Genomic DNA, 25,675 nt, shown 5'->3' with positions numbered 1-25,675 from the left:
GAACAAGCTGGCACGTCTCACCCTGTAACGCTCCACTGTAGCATGGAAAAGCGTCCTACACGAGTTCAGTTTGGAAAGGTCATCCTCTATTTCACAGTGTCCATTTTAAAAAAATAACCTGAAAGAGGAGTGAAGGGGTTTTGGTTTGTTTTTTTTGAAGTGCGTTTAGCTGGCTGACACAGCAGGCATGCAGAACATAAGCTACGCAACCAAGTATGAAACAAATGCTAAAATTAATTGCTTAATTCTCTCTGCGTTAGGATAAAGCATTTGGTTTTAAAATGTCTTCAGTGAAGAACTGATGAATATGGGAAACATCTACTGTTGCCTTGTAGTAAATTGAAACACAAGTTCAAGTGTAAAGATTGCTGGGATGATAGCCAAAGGCAAGCTGTCCTCCCACTTCTTTTGTGAGACAATCTAGTTTGGGTGAACAAGTTTGACCCAGTAAACACCTTAAATAATTAGCATTTCTGGAAAGCCAGGTTTTGTTCAACTTCTTTGTAGTTCTTCAACTACGGAAAAGAATCCACAGAGATATTTCTTACCCTGCAGCCAATACGTGAATGCCAAAAGTTTAGCTGCACCAAGGAGTAACAGGCTGCAAGCTAAGGGATTATCACCTTTCCGAGCCCATTCCATAACGGATGAGCTAACGCTGCATTTGCACAGAATCCTGGGCATGCACAGGTGTACCAAAGGGCCTCCTTCACTTTCAGGTAAGGTGGGTGTGTGTGCCTGTGCGCTCATCACCCAGAACGCTGCATTTTCTGCACGTCAGAGAACAGAGTGAAACGTGGGGCAACTTACAAGATGATAGTGCAACAGGAAGGTGAGACCCTTTGGCAGGGTCAGTGCCTGCCTCAGTGTAGGTTACCTTCCCAAGCCCTGCAGGTACAGCTGGCCTCTTCCTGTTTCATGCCACCAGGAGAGCGCAGAGCTCTCTCGGTTTGGCCAGGCAGTGCCGCGCCACACGCGCAGAACAACGTGAAGTCAGTGAAATGACTAACAAGTGGAAAGCCTGCGTATGTACCAGCTACAGAGGGGTGCAGGTGCTTGGCAGGATCAGGACTTTGATCCTGTTCACACCAGCATGCGTAAATTCTCACATCCAGTGCTTTCCATGGGAACACTCACACATGTTTTACCTCAGCAAAGGCACTGCACCATCTGATTCACTGGTTTTTAAGATACAGCAGCCCCAGTGTTTTGTAAGGATTGGGGTAGAGACTGCAAGTTGACTTTAAATGCGGTGGAAAGTGTATTCTGGTGGCTCCAGCAGCTTTCCAGAGTAATGCCTCACTCTTACCAAACAAGCTCACCCACTTCTGTGTCACTGGAACTTGAGTTCAGTCCCACATTTCTACCCCTTGCCTGCCTAGTGCAGGACACTGAACTGGCTACTTAGCAGTATCCCTCACCTCAAAAAAACCAGCATGACCAAAGGGCAAGATCCATTGAAGAGTATGCTTAACTTTATCCAGAAACTCTTATGAAGGTTACAAGGAAAGACCTCCTTTATTTCAACATTGTAATGAAATATAATAATTTTTCTACATGAACAAACATTTATTTGTACTGGCAGAAGCATCTAAAAGTTCACAAAACAACTCCAAACACATTTAAAAAGAAGCATCCAAACTTTTAATCTCCAAATCTTGGTTAAGTGGACTTCATCTTTCCTTTGTTTCCTTGAAAGACGGTAGTGGCTCGGGGCAGTATTTTATCCAGAAGATAAACATCTCTCGATGGTTGCACTACAGTTGGCTTTCATCCTTTACTGCCTGAAGTCCAGTTTCAAGTTTAGAATTGGAGATACCGTTCCACATGGCTAGCAGCATAGTACTTTTTCTATCTTATTTCTCCAGGGGTGCATAATTCAAAAGCTTCTCAATCAGATCCACATGGGCAAGGAGCATTCTGCGGCAGCAGTATCTCTTCAAACCAAGGGCATCCAGGGCATCTCTATCAATGAACAACAATTAAAAAAAATAATGGATGAAGTGAGTCAGAACCACTTGTAAGCATTTCCTAAGCAACACACTGATTACTTTAAGCTCAGTCATAAAGGAAAATTTGTTTGCAGTTTAAAGTAAGACACAGAAATTCAGCATGTGCTGTTAATGTTCTTTTCCATTTACTGTTGACAGGGTGTCTGCCTGTTCTCTGGCCTGCCACAGCACATGACCTGCTGACAAAGATGGTGTCCAGCTGACACAACAATCGAACTTTCAGAGGGCACTGTTACAACCTGTTTCTGTAAACTGAGCATGATACTTGCCTATGTCACAAGATAAATTTGTAATCTAGGCCACGCTAAAAAGGTGAGATATACAGAAACTAAAATAACTCAAAATGCAAACTCCCCCACACAGGGATGCTAATTCTGAGAAAGGCTAAATTCCTTTCCAGTTCCCATACAAGGCAGCATTCAGTTATACAACCTGCTCCCCGCAAATAAGTACGTGCTGGCTGATCAACAAGAAGTCTGTGTTTTACAGGCTTTCCACCTAATTCCTTCTGAGTGACTGCTCCAGATTCTTATCGTTGGGTAGAGGATGTATGAGTCATCCCAGCCTGAACCACTGCACGTGTCTTCCATGGCTATTGCTATCAGACCTCTTAAAGATGTGACACCACCCAAGCTCTTTTAATTCCAATCTATTAACCATAAAGCCAGTCTGGTACTACTTCAGAATTTGACATTCATGACATATGACTGATCTCAGGTCTTCAGATTGATATGATGCAGTGCAATAATAATGCATTTGCTAAAAAAAAATGTAATTTCCCAAAACCTGTAATTCTCCTGTAGGAAGAAGCTGATGGATACTTTTCTAAAATACAAATGGCTGAAAGGAGGCCTCTGGATAAGCTAGAAAGAGGTTGTTTGGCCTCAAGCAGTTACAGTCTTTAATGCAGGAGTCAAACTGCAGCAACTTCTCTGATATCAGTTAGTCCCTGCTTATACTGTGCCTATCCACAGTTCTTCAAGGACATAAATAGCAAGGCTGTTCATTTTAGGACTAGCACCCACAAAAGTTGTTTAAGAGAAGTATATGAACACTGTGGGTTTTTTCAAAAGAATGCTTATAAATAACATCACATGATATCTAAACTTTCCAAAACACTTGAGAACAAAAGCATCTGATGTCTGTTGACATGTAAGTTTTAAGAGCTATCTGGAAAGTTCTGAACTTCTAAATGCAGGTAATAGAGATGAAAAATACCAACATTAATCACAATTCCAGAAGTCATACTATACATTTTAACCAAGACAACTTTAGTTGTATTTCCTTTTCCTCCAGCGTCTGCAGACTTGTGAAAAAAAAGAACACTTTTAAGGGACAAACAGGAAGGTGCGGGTGTCTTTTTTAACTACTTATTTGTTAGACAAGTTTTTCCATTTTTTCCAGCCATTTCTGCACTGGAAAATTTTAACTGTTTGATATCTGTGAATGCTGCTTCTTACAATACCCTAACTGTATGAGTTTGAACAAGCACCACAGAATCACATCAGTGACCACAGCAATTGTTTTCAAGTGACCATTTGTCAATGACAATATACAACTTCCTGTCCTGTACAAAAGCAGAGAAATAATGAAGACAAGGAAAATATTAAAATGCAATGCCTAGACAATAAGTCAGAAGCACTATCAGAATAGCTCTGTTAAATTTCAGTATTAGTGAAAAACGATTAGGACCCTGAACTATTGTAATATTTTTAACTCCATAAATGAAAGAATAAAAAATTTCTAGGAACTTTACAGATACCTTTCATTTAGCAGCTGCAAAATTCTACTCTGCTACATTTGACAAGTTCTGAGATGTAAATGCTCTGTAAAAAGGCTGCTCACAGAAGTAATGAGATTTAGAAAAAAAGATTTTCAGTGGACAGTTTTTAATGGAGCTGATAAATGGTGGGGGGACAGGATATCCTTCCCCTGCAAACTCCACATCAAAGAATAAGCACAGTGAATAACCACAACTTTCTACCAGTTTAGATGAGGCTCAAAAAGCAAAGCTTTCCTTGACAAAATAGTATCCTATACCATAGCAATGTTTTCAGTTTTACTTTAGAGAAAAGGCAGTGCATGTTGCTGATACATGTTCTTCCAGTAGTTTTTTAAATGGACTTAGCTGTATGAACTATTAGGATCCGTAACCATTTGAATGCAAAGCAAATACTACTTTCTTTCTACTTAACAGTTTTAACGTAATCTCTAACTTCATTTTTACTCCTTTGAATAGCCAACATCCATGGATTTTTTTTTCTTTTTCTTCATACTTAAACTCGATGACAATGTAAGTATTTCTCAAGAATTTCCTTCTCGCAGCTTCTGAGGTAGTCTGACCATAGTTAGACCTTCCTTGAACTATTAACAGACAACTCTGGCTACACAAAACACGGACAGACTTCTTAAAACAGAAACCTTAGGACTATCGATCAGGTACTTACAGCTTCCCCTTCTCCCAGCAAACCAGTGCTTATAAATAAGGTTAGCAATTCCGGGTAACCAATATGAAATGTTTCTAAAAAAAAAACCCAAAAGGGGTACAGTGCTAGTTATTTCTCACATTTGTAACTTGTTCTTTTCTCTCCCTTTAAAAACCACCACCACGTTGGTGTCAAAGTGGAGTGTATGGAAGGGGAAGGGAAGAAACAAGCAGCACGGAATTACACATTTGAGAATGTTTTGGGTACAAAGGCTGTGACTTGGCAACTTCCATACTACTGCCCTGAAAGATTCAGTGGGGAAACTAGTACTTTCTTGCCTATTACGATTTCTAAGCTCTGGTTAAATAGCCTCAGTTAAATGTGTACCTGTGGTTTTCAGCCTCTCTACAGCTGCTTCGTAATGCCGCGATCGTGCACTTAACGCATCTGACCCTGCCCTGGCAGCGGGGTTGGACCAGATGATCTCCAGAGGACACAGTTCTGTGATCTTACGCACTGTACAATGGCACCTAAAGCGTGAGTCAAAGAACACACCGACAAACACCCACCCTTCCGTGTACTCCGCCTGCAGAAGGCCAAGGTAGGCTTCCCACTTGTTCCCGACTATTTTGCCGCACGTGAAGCACCTGACCGGGATGATCATTTCTGCGCTGCAGCTGTGAGGACACAAACACGGCATCAAACCCCTGCCCGCCGCCCGCGCACCGCGCTCGGACACACCGCGGGCAGGGCCGGGTACGCACAGGCCCGGGGGCGGGCCGGGGGAGCTCGGAACCGAGGGCTCCCCGGAGGAGAGTGGCCTGTCCTTCCCTCCCACCCGCCCGCAGACCCCCCGATCCCGCCCGGTCATTCCCGGGAAACCCCCAGCCCTTCCGCACGCTTCCCACCGCGCGGCTCCTCCGCTCCCGATGGCCGCCGGAGCGCTACCACCGCGACACGCGGGGAGAACTGCGCCGCCGCCGGGCGGGCCGGCACGGCGGGCGGGCGGGTTGAGCGGCCCGGCTCCCCCCCTAGTGATACCCGATGGTATCGGCCCAGGGTACGGCGTCCCCGGCTGCCCAAGAGACGGCGCTCGCGCGCTCGCGCGCGGGGGGGCGGTGTCGCGGCGGCGCCGGGCGCGCGGCGCGGTGAGTGGCAGCCGGGGCGCCCCGAGAGCTGAGCGACCGCTCCGCCACCGCCCCCGCGCCGCCCCCGCCCCGCGCCACTTGTTGCGTTGCGAGAGGGGCTGCGGTGGCGGTGAGACTTCGCATCCCATCCTGCCTGAGGTACTGCAGCTGTCCCGGGCGGGAAGCGCAACTGGTGGCTGCTGCAGCACGGCACCCGCAAGCCCTGTCCGGCAGAGCGGTGAGTGGGTATCCCGGCATTTCAGGGCATTCTCGTCGGAAGGGTGGGCGGGCATCCCGGCGGCCCCGGCATCCTGGTGGAGGGAGGGATACCGGCGGGCAGGGCTGCTGGACGGAGCCGGGGTGCCCCGCGCAGCCCACCCTCCGCTCCACGGCGGTGTCCCCGCGGCTGCAGAGCCGGTCCGACCCCGGCTGAGGGGAGGCCGGCAGGGGCAGGGAGAGAGGGCGCGGTGGGACCCGCCGTGGTCGCTGTGTCGCGACCCTGTCGGAGCGGCGCCGCGGCCGCTCGGGGCTGTTTCCCCGCGGTTTTGGGGCTCTCTCGGGGCTGTTTTCCCGCGGTGTCGGAGCTCCCTCGGGCGGGAGGCGGCGGCACAGCCCGCTCCGGCTCCCGCTCCCGGGGGTGGTGGCTGTTCCACGGCTCCCACAGCCCGGACAGGCGGTGTCCCTCTGAAGGCACTCGCGCCCTCCAGCCCCGGCCAAGTTGTGGGCGCTGTGGTGGCTGCGGGTTTGCCGAGAGTTTTCAAACTCCGGGGCCAGATGGGACTCGGCGCAGTCCCGTTAACTCGCGGTGCTGCTCCGCCCTGCTGTGACCCGTGCGCGGCTGGAATACGCACGGAGCGGTCCCGCAGCGCCGTGCGCTGCCCCCGGGGCAGCGCCGCGGGCACAGCCCGCACCCAGAGGAGCCTTCCGCTGGTGTCCGAGAGCCAGGGAAGCTCCCTGGGCTCGGGAGGCGAAGCGTGGCTGCGGGCAACGCGGCCGATCTCCCTGGGCACCCCGCGCCGGGGAGGTTTGGTAGCAGAGGATAATGGATCTCGAAACTGCTTACTTGTGTTTCGTTAATCTAAGGATTGGGGAAGCATTAGGCGCGGGCTGTGTGCGCTTAGCAGAGGGAAGCATGCTGTGATGGGTGCAAACTTTAGGGACAGGCACTACTGTTCTGGAGACTGGGATGAAGCATGACTCTGTCAGTCCTTATTGCTCTCTCGTTTCAGCGTTAGTGTTATGCTAATTGTCCTTAGGAGAGCAGAAATTCTTCCGAAGTGTTTTATTTTCCTGCTAAAGTATATGTGAGTTGATACAGTGCACAGCGCAGAGCCATTACTGTCAGGCATATAAATGTGTCTTAATGCACAGCTTATGTTAATACGTCTTTCGTGACTATTTTTTGAACGACTGGATTATTGACCCTCTGCACAGAAATGCCAGACCTAACATGAACCGTAAAAGAGCAAATAGTTTTGTTTTAACAAATAAGGGTTTGTGGTTGTTTGAAAGCATTTTTACAATACTGTTGCGAGTGAAAAGACAGTAATTTTTGCAGTCCCAGGGACAATTATACACAGTTGTGAATGGAGCAAATTGACTTGGCATGGAGTGTAGACGAACCTCCTGCAACCTCTAGATTATTATCATTATTGTTATTGTAGGGCAGCGGGAGCCAAACTGTGTCTTTTCTTTCTCTCCTTTGATTTCTTTTTTTTTTGGGGGGGGGGTGGTGTTGAGAATTTGAAGATTGTGCTTTTATGCATTTTCAGCACTAGGGCTCCAAAGTAATTTTCTTACTGAACTGTGTGGTGAAAAGCATTTGTGTTTGGAGATGGAAATTTGCAATTGGGAGTGAGAAAGAAGGGCTGTCGCTGGGATTTCATGGCAAAGCCACATCACTAGATGTAGGTTAGCATGTTATAGCTGCCTTGTAGAAATGTGCTTGCTTATTTCTTAGAAACAAAACTAAATTTTGACTTTCAGACCTTGTTCATGTATATCACTTTGCTTACTGTCTTTTTTTCAAGTAAAAATTTACTCGACTTATTCATACACTATTACTTTGTCACGTGTTTTCTGGATAACCTGCTTTGGCTGGGTGATGGACTTAGTGAAGTAATAGTATTTTATGGCTGTAGCTTCTTTGATCCTAGGAATTGTAAGGATTTTTATGATCTATGACCTGCAGAGACTGCTGCATACTGAGAACATTCTCTGCTTAACTTCATGTATCCTCTACTTAATCTGACCATTTGCCAAACCACAGAAGTCTGTTTAAAAGAGATGAGGCAGCACGGGGAGAGTGTGCACGTGACTATTTGGAGTCAGAGTCAATGATTAATTGCCTGTAGCTCACACTGATTAGGGGAGCTCTGCAGTGTGAGCCAGTTGTGACATTGTCACCTTTCAACCTTGTTCGGGTGAGCTGGGTACTGTTGACACTCACCTGTTGAAGTTTAGTATTTAGTCAAATTTAGTATCTTCAGGCATCTTTCTGAAGAGGGCTGGAAGAGTTGGAGAATTAGATCTCTTTAAGCATCCTTGGAAGGAGAATTGGAGTCCTGTCTCCTAGAACTAATCCTAGAACTACAAGGCTTTCTCACAGTAAGTTCTTGTCACATTTCTCGTCTCTTGCTACCTTCAACAAGCAGCAGTTCCCAAACTGCTGATTCTTTGGGTCTTCAGGCAGCCTTCTGGTCAGGAAACACATTGGGGCTCTTCTCAGCATTATGTGGAAGAGACTGCCCTAGAACTAGTCAGGTTGAAGTAAGCTTGAGAACTCTGGGATGCCTTTCTGATGTGCAGCTGGAGCAGCTTCTGTCACATGAAGCTTTGCTGTGGGGCTTTGCAGATAATACATCCCACTTCTTGGTTAATGCAGGGTAGGTCTTCCTGTGATCTGAACAACTTCTGAAAGCTGTCAGTGCTCTGTCCCACCTTCACTGTTGGGTTGAGGCTCCTTCTTGGCATTTTTGATGGATTTAGACCTACAGAATGCAGCGAGACATGACCACTCCATGGCATTGTTAGGGATGTGTACTGAAATACTAGGCTGGTGACTAAGGAGTAGATCCTGCTTCCTGTTCTCCCACACACAAAATGTAAGGGAAAATATTGCTGCTTGTTTGAAAAACAGACAAAAATAAAGTCAGTTAAGTGACCTGACTGACTGAACTACTCTTAAAATACTTTTATAGCTAGAGTGGCCATATGACCTCGTGCAGCTCATGTTGGCAGATTGTGTCTTTTGTGACCTTGTCTCTGTAATTATGGCTGTAGGAAAGAGTTGTGGGATCTCTGCACTTGTACTGGTAGCGTGAGAAGCCAGTGGCTGAGAGTTTTTTTTACTTTGTGGGTTGCAATAAGTCGAGTTTAGGTGTGCACCCTTATGAGTCTGGAAAACTTTCACCTTTCACTACTTTTCACCTTCTGTCAGTGTTCCCCTTCTTCTGACTTTGCTTATTCTGCACACTTGTAGATAATCACCAGAACTGAAGGCATGGGTCATTAGGATCTGACTTGCCAGTTAGGTAGCAGTTGTATTCAAGGGTAGTGAGTTGTTGTTTAAATTCAGGACTTCTTAGAAGAACTTTTCACTGAAGGATTGTTTTGTTACTATTGATCATGACTTGCAACCTCCTATAAAACTGTGGGTAGCCTTGTTGGCCCTGTTCGGAGTTAAAAGCTCTGTTTCCTGTTACTTCCTGTGGTCATTTAGAGAAGGATCTGTTTTCACTCCATCTCCAGCTAACACCCCAGAATCCCGTAGGTGGTTGCAAAAGTACCATATTCAGTGTTTTACTCCTCAGATCTCAACAGAGCCAGAGAGGGAAGAACTCTAAGACGAAAAGACTTGAATGAATCTTGAAATGAGTGCTTAAATTGGACATTAGTCAGGAACTGAAACGTGACGTGGAAAGCTTAACAAATATGTTGCTCTTGAGAGCCAGAGCAGAGAGGAAGATTGAAAAACAAACAAACATGTAAGATGAAGCTTGGCTGCTCTTTTCTCAGGCACATTTTCCACTTGCAAGGTTATTAAATCCTGCAGATTTACTCTTGGGCTTTCTTTAGTCTTGGTTAACTACTCAGAAGTGTGACATTCATCCTGTTCCACAAAAGGGAAAGAAAAGTGGCTCCCTCTGGAGCTAGCTAGTTGACTTTGGAAGGATTTCCCTCCTTTCCCTTCTAAAGCATGAAGGCGTAAGGAGCAAAGAGTAAGCTGGAATCTAGTTTTGTTTTTGCCTTGATATTTTTTTTTTTGAGTGGGTTGCAGTGTCCCCCTAGCTCCACAATGCAATTGGATTTAGTGATGTGGTGGTAGGGAGGTGGAGAAAGCCAAGGAGAGGAAGAGATGAGGGAAAGAAGAAAGACTCGTCTGCTCTGTAGAGCTTTGCATTGTTAGTTGCCCTGCACGCTGTGTAATAGCTGCTCGGGCCCCTGGATTTAGTGAAACAAATACAGAAGCTGCTAAGCAAGTAGAAATGAGGAGAAATCTCTCTAAGCTGGGGATGTGACTGCAGCTTCACTGTAATACCAGACACGCCTGATGCTGCTGATTTCATTAAAAGCAACATTCGGGGCCTCAAAGCAGGTTTTAATACTTGCTATATGTTTTTTTAAATATGCTGACCTTATCTGGTAAGCCTGTAATATTTATTGCAATGAAGAACAGCTGCTGCATAAATACATATATAATATCAGTTGCCAATTCTGAAAGCTGTGCTGAGACTGTGACTTGTTTGAAGTGGGGTTGCTATTAAAAGGCAGGTGGCAAGATGTTTATTTTGCACCTTGTTAATTGCTTGTTTTTCCTGCTGTAATTGGCTTCCTAATGGGGGCAGAATGCACTTGGTTTTGCACACAAAGCTTCATTAGTGACAACTGATGGAAATGATTCAGAGGGTGGGATTTAGATGAAATATATATATTGAGTAACAGATGTCTCTGCTAAATAGAGTGTATCAGGAAGTCCCATAGATGCATCCAAAAATGCAAATGTTTTTCCATAAAACAGTGTAAGGTGTCCTAGTCTTAGATGTAAAGATCACTGCCTACCACTTGAGAAGGGGGCAGAGACTTTATCTTGTTATTTTTGTGGGGCAGAGACTATGCTGCGCTTTACTGGACAGGAATTAGGATGCTGGGATGGTGCTCTGTACTCGGGACTCTGACAACGTACGGGGTGTTCATTAAGCTATCTTTAATGAGCTCTGCGGCATATTTACCAATTGCTCCTGCTAACGAGCTGGGAGGAGATGGTGAGCAGTGGTGGCATTGGGTAAGTTTCTAAGACTTGTGGAGCTGTTCCCGCTTCTTGTGTATATCAGTGCTATTTCAGTGGGCCCTTGGGGGCAGGGCATTGCTGTGGAGAAGCACAACTGGACCATCTGTGATCATACTGGCTGTGCTTAGAAGTCAAAGCTGAGGTGGTGTTCTGGCTAGGGATGGATGGTCCACAAAGGTAGTTCTTGTTTCAATAATGACTTTTTTTATGTGATGTAAGGGACTGGTCTGGGAATTGTCCATTGGTGGTCATCTGACACCATTGTGTCTGATGCCGTGAACAGAATTTTGCTCTGTTCGGTTTAATGTGCTGCAGTATCTGTAGAGGTTGCTGTAGGTAGCAGGTAAGGGTAGTTGTGTGTGTATATATATATATACATAAAATTAATAATGAAAGGTTAAGATAGCTCTTCATGGAAATGAAGCCCCCTTACCCTTCCTTTTTTATTTATTTATTTTAAAGCACTGAGATGGGGTTGAAAAACACACCTATCTACTACCTCACTTTGCTGCTTCCTCAGATGCCAGTATTTAAGTAGTTTAAGACCGGTTTTAATTGTCATGTTTCTTCTTAGTAAGGTCACTTCAAGGTAAAAGTATAGCAAGTCTTGGATTGACATATTTTATAAGAAAAAGCCTTTATTACATGAATATATCACAGGCTAATTGACTGTTTCATGTTGGAGGGGGAGAGTAATGTCCCGAGGCAGCATTTTAATCAGAAAGATCACAAGACTGCCCATCAGCTCTGCTCTTCCATGCAAGTGTCCTCAGATGACAAAATAATCCCCTTTCTTGGGATAATGCTTTTAATTTCTGCAGAATCTTTCTTTCCAGAGTAAAGAAAGGACTGTGAAGTTGAGGTGAGGCCAGGACTTGTCAATTATTAATGCTTGAAGGGAGGAGCCCCAAGGTGGTGGTCTTCCATGGCGAGAGGACTGTGTGTATTCCCATTGAGCTCATGGATGTGCTTTTGTCTCTGATGTGCTTCCTGTCTTTGGCTGGGAACTTCTTCCTGTGGGTGTACACACAGGTCCTCTCCCAACAGGATATATCTCCATTTAATGAGACTGTAGCAAGTCATCCCTCTTGTAGGAGCTCTGGCATCTATGGGTTTCTGAACTTCAGTGAAATGAAATGGGGGCATTTCTAACTTATGTTTTAAGTCTTATTGGCGAGGCTTTCATAAGTGATGATGGATATATTTGGAGCACAGAATTAAAGAGCAGGCTCTGCTGAAGGCTATCCTTTGAGCCATTGGGGGTGCTTATGTCTGTATTCAAACTTGATTCTTGGGCTTTTTCTTCTAGGCAGTCTTGCACCTTGCAAGTCTTCATGGGAATGGGAATAGTAGGTGGTTGTTATAAGTAGGAGCAAAGATCCATCTTGCTGAATATCTTATCTCTTTAAGTGGCCAGTAGTGGCTACTTAAGGAAGCAGGTAGTCTTAAAGCAAGTATGTGGTAGCAATACAGTGGGATGCTTGCATTTTAGGTTTCATGTAAGTCTGTATCTGTTGTTCTGTTCCAGAACTGAGCAAGTAGTGAAGAAAATGCAGTTTTTCTTATTAAAACAATTTGCTCATCTTGGGCATGTCAGCCTGTGATTTCCAGATTAAGGTGCTAGATGGAAGCTGGATGTCCTAAACCACCCCGAAAGCTGCTGTGTGCTGCATTCTGGGGAAAGACAACTATTTCTGAAAAAGTCCTTGTTGGTGTGCCGAACCTGAGCCCTCCCAGTGTATGGGCCTTCCAGCATGGATGTGGGGAGGAGGACAGAGTCGATACATTGGGTATCATCACTCAGCTGAGTGGGCTGCTGTGCACCTCTCATAGTGCCATCCACAGGGAATGCTCCATTGCTTTGTTTATTGAGCTGCTGTTTTTAAAATTAAAAACAGCCAAATGTTTCATAAAATATTAAGAGGCACTGCTTTAGTGCCTCTCATCAGATTAAGTATGTCACTCTCTGTGTCCTTAGGGTGATGAAGCCAATCAGCCTGGTCGTTCTCTCACCTTAAGCATGCATTAAGGTGACATGCTTCATCTCACAAGGGATGCTGAAGATATCACACTGTAGAACTGGTAACCGTAGGGGTCCTGCACTTTAGCTGTGGAGTCTCAAATGAAATTTTGCAGAAGCAATACAGTTTGCTTTGTACAAGTGAATTCCTTTTTGTTAGAGAAGTGCTTTTTGAAAAAAATATTGAGGTAATACAGTGATAGACACAGGCACAGTGACTGCGCTGCAGGAAAGAGAGAAATTGTGGCATGTTTTATATGAAAGACCGAGAACTGTTATGTTTCGGTGAGTAAAGGAGAGAGGCCTTTACATTCCTCAAACATTCTTTATGAATATGGATTTTGAAGTTGTTTTGCTTGCAGGTGAATTTGTTTTTTATTCAAGAACTGGTTCCAGTATTTTAATCACAACACAGTGGCATTGGAGTAGCAGGGGGTTGGGAAATGGTGGGTTGTGGTAGCCCCAGGCCTGAGGGAGAGTCTCCAGCTTGCTGCAGAGAAGCCCTGAGGCCTGCACAGTGGTGAAGCACAGCGTGGTGGAGCTGGGACTGAGCTGCGCAGGGCTCGCTTTCGCTGAGTTTTCCATCGTCTCTTGCCTATACCCAGCAGTTCAACGCTATTCGGCATGCGTATAATATTTGGGAATGTTTCAGCATACTGGGTTTTAAGTAGTCTAGAAGTTTTAAGAAACTTGAGATTACAAGACCGGCTTGACTTCTGAATTTCCTGGTTGTTTTCGGATGCGTTGCCTCTGTAAAGCTGGTAAGTGATGGCACACCTGGCGTGGTTACTCTTGCATTCCCGCTGCGCACAGCAAAACCACACACGGTGCACCTCAGGGAGCAGTTATTCAGGAATCTGTTCTGAAGGGCAGCCCTTCCTTTGTCTGATCTGATACCGCTGCTGCTTCGCTTGGTCGTGGTGTGAGGGCATAATAAAGGAAAGCCTTCAATCATATGACGTGCTCAGAGAGGGTTATCTGTAGTGATTGATAAGTCCTCCTGGAACAATAGGCTGCTTGAGCGGTGCCCAGGGACCTGGTGGGTTTGGTTGCGGTTTTGCATTCATTTTTGGCCTTAAGTAAAAAGAACAGGGAGATCAAGGTTGCAGTTTTGTTTGCAGCTTGCCTTCAAACCTAAAAATCTTGCCTGATCTAAAAATGGTACTTAACTGTATATACCTGTGCTCTCCCCAAAACTATTTGGAGAGCACTTTTCCCCTCTCCTTTAGGATATGCTGAGTATTTTAAGGATGCCCCCAAATTATTTTGGTTCCTTAAATTTGCTCTCTTCCAAGTAGGCATAAACAAAGACATCTTTCCACGTTTCACCCTTGCATCCACCTGGCCTGAGAAATGGCATGCTGAGAGCATGGATGTGGGTTCTCTTGCCTGGAATGTCCCTCCAGCCAGGGCCATTTCCTCAAGGTCCCCTGTATGACCTTGTCAAACTGCTTCACTTCTTTTCTTCATTTATGACATTTGCCATTCTTACTAGGGAAGCTAAAATCTTAATATTAAGCAAGTGCCTATATTCTGTGAAAGATAGCTCTTTCTGTTTGTATTGAGAAGCCTCTGAAGATGAATGTGTGTGTGAATTCTAGTTAGCTCTGTAAGAACTGAATTGTGCAGTGGTTTATCTGTAATGTGGGTGAATGTTGGCCGTGGGCAGTGTTGCACAAAGGATGCCACCTGTCTGCACCAGGGCCAGAGGTGTGTTTGGGTGTATTTGCATTTCTGCAAAGAAGTGTTTTTCTGCTTCTCTGTTGAGCTACATCCCCAGTATGTGGACTTAGTTTAATTGATCTTTTTAAAATACATGCTGAACAAATGCACTTTCCCTTCCATTCTGCAGAACAAAATGGTATGTGGGTGAAAGAATGGCTTTCCCCCCAGCACATATGCAGCCACTTTATGGATTGAAGAAGGGGTTTTGGAACACAAAAGAGCTATTGCTTCTGTAGAGAAGTGCCAGCATGAGGCACTTTTGTCAGCATTCTTAACTTCAGTCATGGTGGTAGTGGGCTGGAGCTGTGCTGCAGTGTTTCTGCCTGTACTGCTAGTGTTGTTAGGGCATTCTGCCTTTGTCAGAGAATCAGGACATCTGGAGAAAGGGGACTCTGGAATGACTAGGACTTTTTTGTCACACAAAAGAATTTTTTACTCGAAGAATAATGATAATAAAGGACAATAGAATGCCTTTATACCAGAAAGCAAGAACTGCCCAGAACATCCTGCTCCCATGCAAGAGGTGAGGATACAAAGAGTTACACTCAGAAGAAGAGATACCTTCATCTAGATGCAGTGGTAGGCTTTCTGAAAGTAGTCTGTGATCTCTTACTGTTCTATTCAGGTTTTATATTTCTTTGCTTTCTCTGTCACTAAATGACCATTTCATTTTGGCAGTGCCCTACTGTTCACATTATGGGTAGGGCCAGTTTATTGTGGATCTGTTTAGCATCAGTTTTATTGCTTGCCTGCATTCCTGCTCTGCTGCGGGATTGTCATTGTAGTGCCTTTTGGGTATCTTCTTTTTTCTGTCAACTGGCCTGACTCCTAGGGCTTGAAAAGCTGTTTGAGGATTCCTCGGAGAGCCTAAGGGACTTATTGGAAAGAAGTCAAATACTCATAAGTTCCTGAGAAAGCTGTCATAAGCCTTGTGGCTGCTGGGTTATTGCCAAGCCCTTAATTCATGGGACACATGATGAGCCATTGGTAGACAATATTGGTTTCAGGTTACTTTGTACTGTATTATAACAGTAGAACTAGTTCTGGACCATTGTTTTGGCCAGTGTAATAACACACAAGATTTTCTGTATGAAAGCATTTACAGTTTGATAAGCCTTGTTTTCTGGCTTTTTTTTCTCCCTCCTAGGGTTCTTTCCTTATGCACTCAGTTTACCTGTGCAGGTTCAGTCCTAGCAAGGATTCATCCAAAGTCAGACTGCTTTTGCACCCTGTGGCTTTTGGTATTGGAGCTCCATTTACCATGCACAGTACTGATTCTGAAGGGAAGTGCTGCAGTGAAGGAGCCAGCTATCCTTTACTGCTGCCTAAGTTAGTTGTTACAGCGAGGGAAATGGTTTTGATGACCTCTCCTAATGGTATTTTCTTGTAGGTATCAGGGTGCATACCCGTGCACAGAGTGTATGTATTAACCCTGCCTTTGCCTGTTCATGACTAGTTCTGTTGGGCAGGCTTTTGTATAAGTTGCAGAGTTGCATATTTGCTCCACATTCTCAAGGCATTTGGTAGTTAGTTGTCCCCTTATCTGCAGTGAAAGGGGTGAAAGTCAGAACTAGCTTATTTGCCTCATGGAGTCTCCTCCTTTTGCTGCTGTCTCATGGCTTTGTCCTGCTCATGGTGGACAGAATTTGACACAGCCAAATTCTGAATGGCTAGTGATGAAGTTTTAATTTCCCATGGGAAAGCAGTACTCCACCCAAAGAGCTTTCATGCTGTCTTGTTTCAATTTTCTGGTTTTAGTTTAGTCCAACTGCCCTACACTGTAAAAGTAGTAAAAAATTGGGTGGATTAAAAGGTTATCCAGAATAGCATTGAAATGTCAAGAATGTGCATTCAAAGTCATTTTGAATACTTAAATTTAAAATGAAATCTGTCGGTGTATTGAAATTGTTTGAGACATCTCTCTCTGTTTGGGACTGAGCTGGGATGGAATCCAAACCAAGCCATGCAAGATCCCTGGAGGGAAAAGTGCAATGCAAATTGGAGGTAGAAAAGTCAGTCTGAGCTTTGGTTTGGCTTTGTCTTTGTAGTCTCTGAATGTGTGCCAGCTATGGATGAACAGCAGTAAGACAAATATTTAGGTGCTGCTGTACAGCCTATGGACGTTTTATTCAGTGGCATGCATTACAGATTTCATACCAGATCTGAAAAATTGTGTTTCTGTCAGAACCCACACCACTTAATTTCAGCACAGTGTTCTGCCAGCCCTGAAACGTGTCTGCATTTGCTTGCAGAGAGCTTGCTCAGATGTAGGGCTTGGTTCCATCTATTTCTCTTTTCTTGGCTTGCCTTCTGCAGATAAGATAATAGTAATAATAAAAAGTCCCAGAAAAATCTCTGAAGTGCTGCTATCGCAGCTGATATATTGATGTTTTTAGCAACCATTTAAGTTGTTTTGAGTTCTTTTTCTTTTTCTTTTTTTTTTTTTTAACTTGGAACTTCTTGGTCTGATTTGACGTATGTGAGGATTTACACGTGATAGTGCTACTGTAGAGCTTAGCATTTGGTCAGCTGCATGGATATTGGAAAACAGGACATGTTTCTGAGCCACAGTTTGGAAGAGCTGGTGTGTAAGAGACTCGCTGAAAGCTGGAAGTATTGGAGAGAAAAAAGGTTTTCTGAAATCCCAATATGCCAAGCCTCCTTAATGTTTATTAAGTCTTAAGGATCAGAGTGGACACAACAAATTTGGGGAACTGGGAAGGGAAGACATCACAGAGGATGCAAAAAGCCTGATGGGTGTTTAGCACCTCTGAATGTAAGTGCATGCCTGTTTGCAGATGATGAGAGCAGAGTATGACTATTAGTAGTTTCTAGATTTACTGTGGAACAGTCTGCATGGCCACAAGTGCACATAAAGTTGCTACTCACTAGTTTGGCTTTGACTTGTAATAGCTGCTTATGAGCCCTAATGTCGGCAAGGATCACTGGATTGGGATGGATCTGTTACACTCTACCCAGTACAGCCTGCAGCTTGTACATGGACTGAACTGGGTGTAGCAAGGAGGAAAGGATGTCAACAGGGTGGGAAAATCCTCCTATGACTTTATACAGCAGATTGCTGTGGAAAGAGAGAATGGGGAGATGATAGTTATGAAGGAAGTCAAAACAGGCTTTTACTTTGATGTAGGAGCACATGTTTGACAGGGATTGAAGGTTGAAGATTCTGACTGTAAATGCATCAGTTCATCTTCTGAAATCAAAGGTTTCTCTTGAATGTTTTCCTTCAAAGACAGTGGTGTGTAATGTGTGTACTGTGTTAGGACTGTATGACTTACATATGTAAAATTGCCTTTCACATGTCCTGCTGCTGCAGAGTGAATCAGACTGGCTCTCCTTCTATGCTCATGCCAATGAAAATAAATTGCCCCATCATAACTTGTGAGGAAAGCAGCATTCTGTCATCCTGTGTATAAGGCCACTGGCCAGCAGTGTCAGAAGCAAAGCCAGATCTTCCTGCGATGTTGGATGCTGCTTCTAGCCAGGTCAGAGAGCCAGCTGGGCAGGGAGGTAGCAAAGCTGTCATTTCTGCAGCCTTCTTGCTCATGGCTGCTGAAAGGGGCTCTTTTTGAACTGTGGACAGTGTGTGTTTTTCCTGACCCTTCCCTCTCTCTCCATCCCCCAGTTACATAAGACAGCCCTGTTTCTGCCAGAGAAGGTGCTGTTTACTTTTGCAGCTCATGGAAGAGAAGAGGCATTGCACATACAGTATTTTGTTCCAGGCACTTTTTACACCCCTCCCATTTAATTTCAGAGTGGTTTTCTCTTTTTAAAAGCTTCACAGAGAAAAAGATGAGGCTCTAATGACGCAGGAGGAGGAAGGGAGAAGAAGGAACCTTCCCACTTAATTTTTTGCTGCTTATATGTGTCACTGGTGAATTTGAGTGTGTGACTGTCAGTGTCCCTGTATGCCCAGGGGTGTGGAATAAGGGCCTCAAATTTGAGTCATATGGGGGGCTGAGAGGGGGGTGCATGGGCAGGGCTGAAGAAGGGCAAGTGCTGTAAACTGGAGCTCTGAGCAGCTGAGCGAAGGGACTGCAGCTGACCTAGTTGTCCCTTGCCTGTTTCTTCTTATTTTGTTTTTGCCAATTCTGGTGGCTGAGCACAAGAGCAGATATTGAGTGTGATTTAAGGGGGCTAGCTCCCCTCTGCAAGAGGACCTCAAGCTTTCCAAGCTTGTTTGTGCTCTCATTTCATGCTAGTTATGCTGTTCTCAGTGATCAGCCTTGCCTGCCTCTCTGGTTTCTCAGGTTTACACAGCTGCTCTATCTGAGTTTTCCTGCATTATTGGAGATGTTTCCCTCACTTCCTCTCTGTGTTCGGGCCAGGGATGTTGGAACATAAAATCTCCTTGTGCTGGTTTTTTTTTTTTTTTGGTCATGGGTGTACCATGATCAGCTTATGTTCTGAGAACATCTACTGGTTATCAGTAATATTCATTTGTAGGTCAAAGCTCTACTAAAACAGGGCTTATTTTATGGGATATATGAAGCGAGGCAGAAAGTGAAGTGCTCAGCAAGGCAGCCTAAGGAGCTATGGCTCGAGTCCAGGTTGTGGTGCCATATTGCATCTACTTGGCTAGGCTGTGTCCTGTTTGATGCCTTTGTTGTTTCCCCTGAGCATCTGAGTTCATTGAACACGGGTGAGTCACTGTAGTGTTTCTGGGTTACTAGTGCTGCTGCATTTCTGAGCTTTCTGTCAGGGAATGAAACTATTCTGAAATTCTTAGGCAGTATGATCACAGTAGGGTCACCCATTCATGCACTTGACCTTTTACTTTTACCTGATATTTGTCTCTTGCTATGATATTGTTGCTATTTCCAAAAAAACACTGTTTCCTTAGAAAAATGACCATTCAGTTCTAAAAAATAAGTTAAAAAAAAGCTGTCTTTGCTGGATCTTGACTGAAGGTTGCATTTATCTTTGTGCATGTGGTATGGGTTTTAAGCAAAGTGTATCCTGCTGTTTTCTAGAAGGAGCCACTAAGCAGCATAAAACATGCATTTCTGTGTCTCTCTGGAGAGTAGCTTTCACCATTTACTTTTATCTGAATTGAGCATTGCTACTCAGATTTAACAACAGTGCAGGCAAAGTAAGGGGGTATAATATTAATCCTGTTTAGTTCACCCTGTGTAATTCAGCCTTTCCTAATAGACTTCTGTTTGGATTCACACCACTTAGTTGATGGGTCTAAAGTAAGAGGTGGAGAGATGCTAATGTCTAGATGATGACTTCCATCTTGGTGGGAAGAGCTGTCCATGTCTTTCCATTTACCTTAGAAGAAGCTGACTGTGATGATCTGCCTAACTTGAGTATTGCATGAGTGCCTTACTCTGGGTTGGAGAGAACTGCATGGAACACCGTTGTGTGTGTCACTCCTTTGTGGCTCTGCTGCTATTTGGGTTAAAGAAAACTCTGCTTATACTTTTGTAGAGCTTCTAAAAGCTTGTTTCAAGTTGCATCTATTTTTTCCTCTCTTTTTTTTCTAGTACAGAGCCTGGTCCTATGCTGTTAGTAATATGAAGAGTGATGCCCTTTGTTTTGTGCCTGTATCTTGATTAATTGTTGTGGGTCATTAACTCTCTTTTAAGTTAGGAAGCAGAGCTGCTGCTGGCAATGTTAGCAGCTCAACAAGGAACATTTGCTGTCATTTGACCTTCAGTGTGGTATAGCACTTGCCTGTATCTCAGACTACAGGTAATAGTTGCCCAAACTCAGCCAGAGACCTCAAATAAGGCAGAGTCTTGACCGTAGAGACTTCCTCAGGAAGGGCCAGAGGATGTTGGTATAACGTCTACAGGTACAAGACAAAGCTTGCTTGGAAACCTTGCAGATTCCTCTTTTCCCTGCACTTTCTTGCTGTTTGTCACTCGTTCAGAATCAGGTCTCTCTCCTAGACCTTCCTGTCCATTCCCACACCCAGTCTGAGAACTGGAGATGAGCACAGAAGCATCATGGCAGCCTGAGGTTGTACTAAATAAAGGAACTGAGGGGATGCTTTCCCTAACCTTCCCACTCTTTACATGTGCTTGTGATGTATGAGTCAACCACTGAGTGTCTCTGGGCCATGCACAGCTCCAGGCAACATCTGATCCCTAGAAAGCTGGCACTGGTTGCACTTGTTTTGGTTTATGGCTGCAGTTCTGGTCTTGTTTTGAAGGGCATCGTGTTCCTTTCTAAGCTACCCACTCTAAATGTGGCTTCCCCACTCTTGACCATGGAGTAGGTGCACTCTCTGGTGAGGCAGCACTGTGGGTTGCCAGTAGTAGTCCTGTTCAAAAGGCAGCAGATTTTCCAGCCTGATTTTGCTTTATTGCTGTTTCTGAACACCATCTCTCTCATTACACTGGGCTGTGTGGAGGTCTAAAGGAGGAGAATGTTAGCACAGCAGCTTTGTTGCCTTTCCCTAAGTGATTGCCTTTTTTTTCCCCTTTGCTGTGACAAGCTTACTCTTGCATGCACACCCAAGTAGATAATTAATCTGTCTCTCAACAGGGCTCTGCTAGCCACAGTATTTTCTTCAATTCCATGGAAAGAGTTACTTTTTCATTATGATGCTGAAAGGTAAAAGGCAGCCTATTCTCTACTTTAAAAATGCAGTGATAGGAGGTAAAGCTTTCATTAAACATGCCTGGCTGAATTTATACACTTAAGTATCTGAACTGTAGCTAATATCTTTTGAAAGAGAAGGAAAAAACACAGCTCTAGTAGCTAGCATTTTGTGTTTGGATGGTTAATCAGTAGTACAGAAAAATAATTCAATTAATTCCTTCATAGATTTAGGCCAGAAAAAATTCAAAATATGAATGTCTATTGCTATAGGGTAATTATTCCCTTCTTTCCATCTTAGAACCATTTAGGGTGTTAACATCTCTGTGGTTCGCAGGTGACATGTATCCATGTTGCAGCTTTCTTTGCTGTTATTAAGTTACCTGATGGAAGATTTTCAGTGTAATAGCTGGTGAAACAGCTGACTTGTACCAGGAGCTCTTTCTTTCTGACTTGACTTTGAGCTGGTACCTGCTTACGGTGAATGGTGTTTTGGCATTAAATAGATAAGTTTGCCAGCAGCTGGATGCATTGATTGGTTCCGGCACTTGCTTGTGTGCTCTTCCCATAAATGGTGAGAGAGAATTTTGCTGGTCTCAAGCTGGGATTTGGTAAGTTTTGGGGATGGTCAGGTTATTACTCACTCAGTGCTTTGCTGTGGGATGTCTGGTGGAACAAGCCCTGGACCTGAGATAAACTGATTTTATAGATTTTCAGCAGTGATTGTAGTAAGATAAGCAAAGGTGAGTGTGTTGTGTTCAAGATTGGATAATAGGAATAATTTAATTTTTCTTCCCTGAATTGGTTGGACGGCAACACTCAGCTACTACAATGGATAGAAAAAAGTACACTGCATATAAACTGCTGGTAATAACTTGCTATAGCGTTCAGAGCAGCATGCTTTGCAACTGTATGGGAGCTGAAAGTTCTCACTGTACAGACATAAAATAATTCTGGTCAGCTGCTTGTGCTTAGCCTTGCAACAACATAAACTAGAGCTCTGTCTGTAAATAAAACACTTAGCTGCCAAAGATTCACTACAAACTTGGTTACAAGCTGGTGTGGAGAGCCAGCCGTAGTGTTTGGCTTTGATAAATACCAGTAAATACCAGTTCTGGGTATGTGAGACAGGTGGTTCTGTGCTTGCCCAGACCATTTGGATGCAGGATAGTGGTTCACAGTCTGTGACAGAAGACCAGAAGCAGAGAATCATGACAGTCCTATAATTTCCATACTACAGAGTCAGAAGAGGATGTCTGATCAAATAGGATGGGGTACCCAGGACTTTTGGAACAGTTAGGGTTGAAAACCATGAATCTGCCAGTTGTATTGCATTTCCAAAAATGTGTTTATAAACTGCCCTTGTCTTGCCTTGGAAACTGTCAACACTCAACTGCATGCAAGCACTAATATAAGTTATAAGTCCTGACATTAGTTTCTGTTTATTCCTCTGTCATTTTCATCTATAGAAGTTATTTCACATCCATGGAGGCAGCAACTTACATTTTATTGGCACCAATCCATGTGGCTGTCTGCAGCTGTAATTGGGAAGGAAAAGTTACACTGCCGTATTTTCTTGTCACCACAGTGTCTCAAATAAAGGACTCATTTGGCTGTTGGAAGGTGCAATATGAACTTTTTTCTTTAGGTAGTTGAGGATGCTACATCATGACAAACAGTGGTTATCACAACAACAAAACATTCCTTGTATCACCTGCCAAATGCATGGTAATGGAGGAGGAGCTGAACTGAACAGGTCCACATGGATGTAACATGGATAAATTGCCACTGCTGAGGGGGTGAAAGAAATTTAGGAATTTTCAAGGTACAGAAAAGAGATATCCTATATTGTTTATTCTCATGTAATCTGGATCCATATTCAGCAATGTACTGACAAATCCCTGTTCAACTGAGCGTTTAGAGGTGAATTTCCAGAGGTTTTCAAGTCTGTGAAGGCACTGAGAGCAGCACTTCACAGATACCCTCTACCTAAAAAGTCCATGGAGAATTTCCTCCTATGTCCTTACTAGTCCCTTTCCTTGGCTCTGAGACCTGTCTTGCATCAGTCTGGCTTAGCCAGGACAGAGGAGCATGTGGCAAAGTATTTCTCTGAACTGAGGCTTTATGATACAACAGATAAAAAAAAGAATGTTGGGAAGCAGTGACCAGAACAGGGTTGTTAGTAGGCCCAAGCCCACAGGTAAGTCAGGATGCCAAGCCCACTGCTCTTGGGTGGCAAGATTGCCCACATGTTCAGCAGCTCAGGAGTTTGTGCTGGGCTGGAAGGGGCAGACCCACGGGGCTGCTTTAGTTTGCGCAGACGTTCTGTGTGAAATACACTGTAGAGACTTGAAGCTGTTACAGCGATTAACTAAGTGGGAACTTGAATGACATAATGATCCTGTTATGCTGCTTAGGCTTGGCGGAAGGAGAGGTGTTGGGGTGCTGCTGCAGTGCCTTTCAGAGCTGTGGAAGTTTGTGACTGGGCAGAGAAGGTGTGAACACTCCAGATCACGACTAAATGACATCTTGGCTGATCAAGAATGATGATTTGTTCCTTTTCCCTCAATGTTTTCTTCCAAATGTAATTTGCCTCCATTATGTATTTTTCTCTCTTATTTACGGTTACTGATGGCTTGCAGTTTTGTCAGCCTGTTCCTGTTGCAGGTATGAAAAGGAGGGAAGTAGTCTTTGCTCTGTTGGTTATCAGAGACCCTATAAGCACTAAGGCACTGCACAGAGAAAGCAAGCTCCTGTTCTTGGGAATATGTCCTCTGAATGAAGGAAGATGAGCAGGGCGTATCTCCCAACATACCTGGAGCTGGGAATGGAGCCTGGGTCCCCTGAGTGCTTAATCCAGCATCCCAGGTTCTGAGAGGTACACAGCCTTGTGTGTGGTACTCTTTGCTGGCCTGCTGATCTTTTTTTTGGGTGTATGTTATATATTTTTGCTGGAAATAGATGTTATGTTGTGGCAATTTGCAATACTATACATGTGAGCACAAACCTGCCCCCCATATATATGTATACAATATGCTACTAACCTTAAGCTTTGGATAGTTAGGAAAGCATATGTTAATGTTAATTTTTGTCTAGTCAGAGTGCAGACAGAACACACCAACATTTGTCTTAAAGCCCCATTTGGTAGAATTTTCTTGTAAAGAACTCAAGCAGTGTATTTGGCTGGGGGACAGGGCATCGTATATTAGCATATACATCTTCATGCTTGCTGAAATGTTGCCTAGTGCTGCAAATAAAACAGTGGACTGGTGGCCAAAGATTTATCTTTATTCAGCCTGACTTCCACTTAGTATGTCTGCTTATTTCTAACTTGATTGTGTCCCTTTAATGAGTTGCAAAAACAAGTACCTCTGTGTCATAACAGTAAAAATAATTCAGATGCCTCTGAGGTAGAACAGTTAAAATATACTACTTGGTATAACTTCTTTCAGTCACTTTTGTACAAGCGCTTTGGAAGAGATACCAAACTTTTCATGTTTTGGGGTTTTTGATCAGGTATCCAAAATTTGGAAATTAAGACAAGATTGCCTTGGGTTCAGGTTGTCTCATGTTTCTTTCTGCTCAGCATCTTGCACCTTCCAAGTGTGTAATACTGGTCCTGTGTAACAAAGGCAGTGTGAATTCGACCATGGGCTGCCGTGTGTGCACTGATGTTGGACAGTTAATTTGCATTAGGAGTATGTTTTTTGAAGCTGATTTTCCTGATTATTCCACCTTACCACACTTAAATTTGAATAATGGAGTAGCTTCAGAGTGCGTATTTCACTTTCATTTTTGGATAAAACTAAACTGGAAACTGTGTTCTAGGAGCACATAAGATACTAGTCTAGTCCAAAGGGACCCCATCCCAAAATGTGGATGATGGGAGCAGTGTATTTGCTTTACAGGTTTGTTCCTAGACAGCTCACATCTACTTCTTAGGAAGTAACTTGGGTAAGGATGGTGGTGCTCGTGTGGGCTGTGTGTGTGAGGGGCTAGGGGAGAGGAAAGCAAGTGCTGTGAACAAGCAATGTATAGAGAAAAAGTGCATTCTGCTTACATACATACTGAAAAACAAGGAAGGTTGAGAATAAAAACTGGGTACAACCTTGGCCCTAGGGGCCATGAGATGGATGGAACTCAGGATCCTGAGGGGAGGAAACAAGACAAAAAGCAGGATTGCAATCCTGGGCTTGAAATGAAATGCTAGTAGACCTTTCTGGAGCTAAACAGTGTTTTGATTATATACATTGAGCACCCAGAGAACATTAGACTGAAAACTAAATTTGGAAAACCTTTAATCTACTGGGATATATTATTCCTTTTTTAATATGTTTGTATGTGTATGTGGTTCATCATTTTCTTGGGAACACTATTCTTTCACTATTTTCTGTCAGAAAAACCCGTTAGGGTTTGGGACAAAAGATATGCTTTGTTGGGGTCAGATGCATGTGAAAGAAGGTACTGACTCTGGCTGTTGCTAGGCTACACTTACATGCTCACATAGA

At 44.1% G+C, this 25,675-nt stretch overlaps 2 protein-coding genes and 1 long non-coding RNA gene across 6 annotated transcripts in view; 1 reads left to right on the top strand and 2 right to left on the bottom strand.

Moving 5' to 3' along the window:
• Positions 1 to 1,493: 1,493 nt before the first annotated feature.
• On the bottom strand, positions 1,494 to 12,930 carry POLR2L (RNA polymerase II subunit L). Of its 3 annotated transcripts, none has more exons than XM_027702939.1 (6): positions 12,926 to 12,930; positions 9,943 to 9,949; positions 8,730 to 8,733; positions 5,347 to 5,356; positions 5,008 to 5,115; positions 1,494 to 1,965 (listed from the first exon to the last, which is right to left on the bottom strand). In XM_027702939.1, exons 5-6 carry the CDS (start codon positions 5,100 to 5,102, stop codon positions 1,857 to 1,859), a joined length of 204 nt encoding a protein of 67 aa, XP_027558740.1. In that variant the 5' UTR covers positions 5,103 to 5,115; positions 5,347 to 5,356; positions 8,730 to 8,733; positions 9,943 to 9,949; positions 12,926 to 12,930; the 3' UTR covers positions 1,494 to 1,856. The 3 variants fall into 3 exon arrangements, with proteins under 3 accessions (XP_027558740.1, XP_027558750.1, XP_027558731.1); XM_027702949.1 differs by having other exon boundaries at positions 5,347 to 5,353; XM_027702930.1 differs by lacking the exons at positions 8,730 to 8,733; positions 9,943 to 9,949; positions 12,926 to 12,930 and having other exon boundaries at positions 5,347 to 5,482.
• On the bottom strand, positions 4,291 to 5,000 carry LOC113977121. Its single transcript, XR_003537264.1, has 2 exons — positions 4,826 to 5,000; positions 4,291 to 4,376 (listed from the first exon to the last, which is right to left on the bottom strand). It is a non-coding gene; the product is annotated as an uncharacterized LOC113977121 (long non-coding RNA).
• The window catches only part of TSPAN4 (tetraspanin 4), a 430,627-nt gene continuing 410,573 nt past the window's right edge, over positions 5,622 to 25,675 (top strand). For both annotated transcript variants that reach the window (XM_027702902.1, XM_027702921.1), the window contains exon 1: positions 5,622 to 5,803. The gene's annotated coding sequence lies outside the window, so the exon portion shown is untranslated. The remainder of the gene's footprint in view (positions 5,804 to 25,675) is intronic.

The sequence above is a fragment of the Neopelma chrysocephalum genome, unplaced genomic scaffold (genome assembly GCF_003984885.1).
Source record: "Neopelma chrysocephalum unplaced genomic scaffold, ASM398488v2 Primary Assembly neopelma1_24, whole genome shotgun sequence".
Lineage (NCBI taxonomy): Eukaryota > Metazoa > Chordata > Aves > Passeriformes > Pipridae > Neopelma > Neopelma chrysocephalum.
Note: the sequence above shows the minus strand (reverse complement) of the source record. Positions and strands in the feature narration are given on the sequence as shown.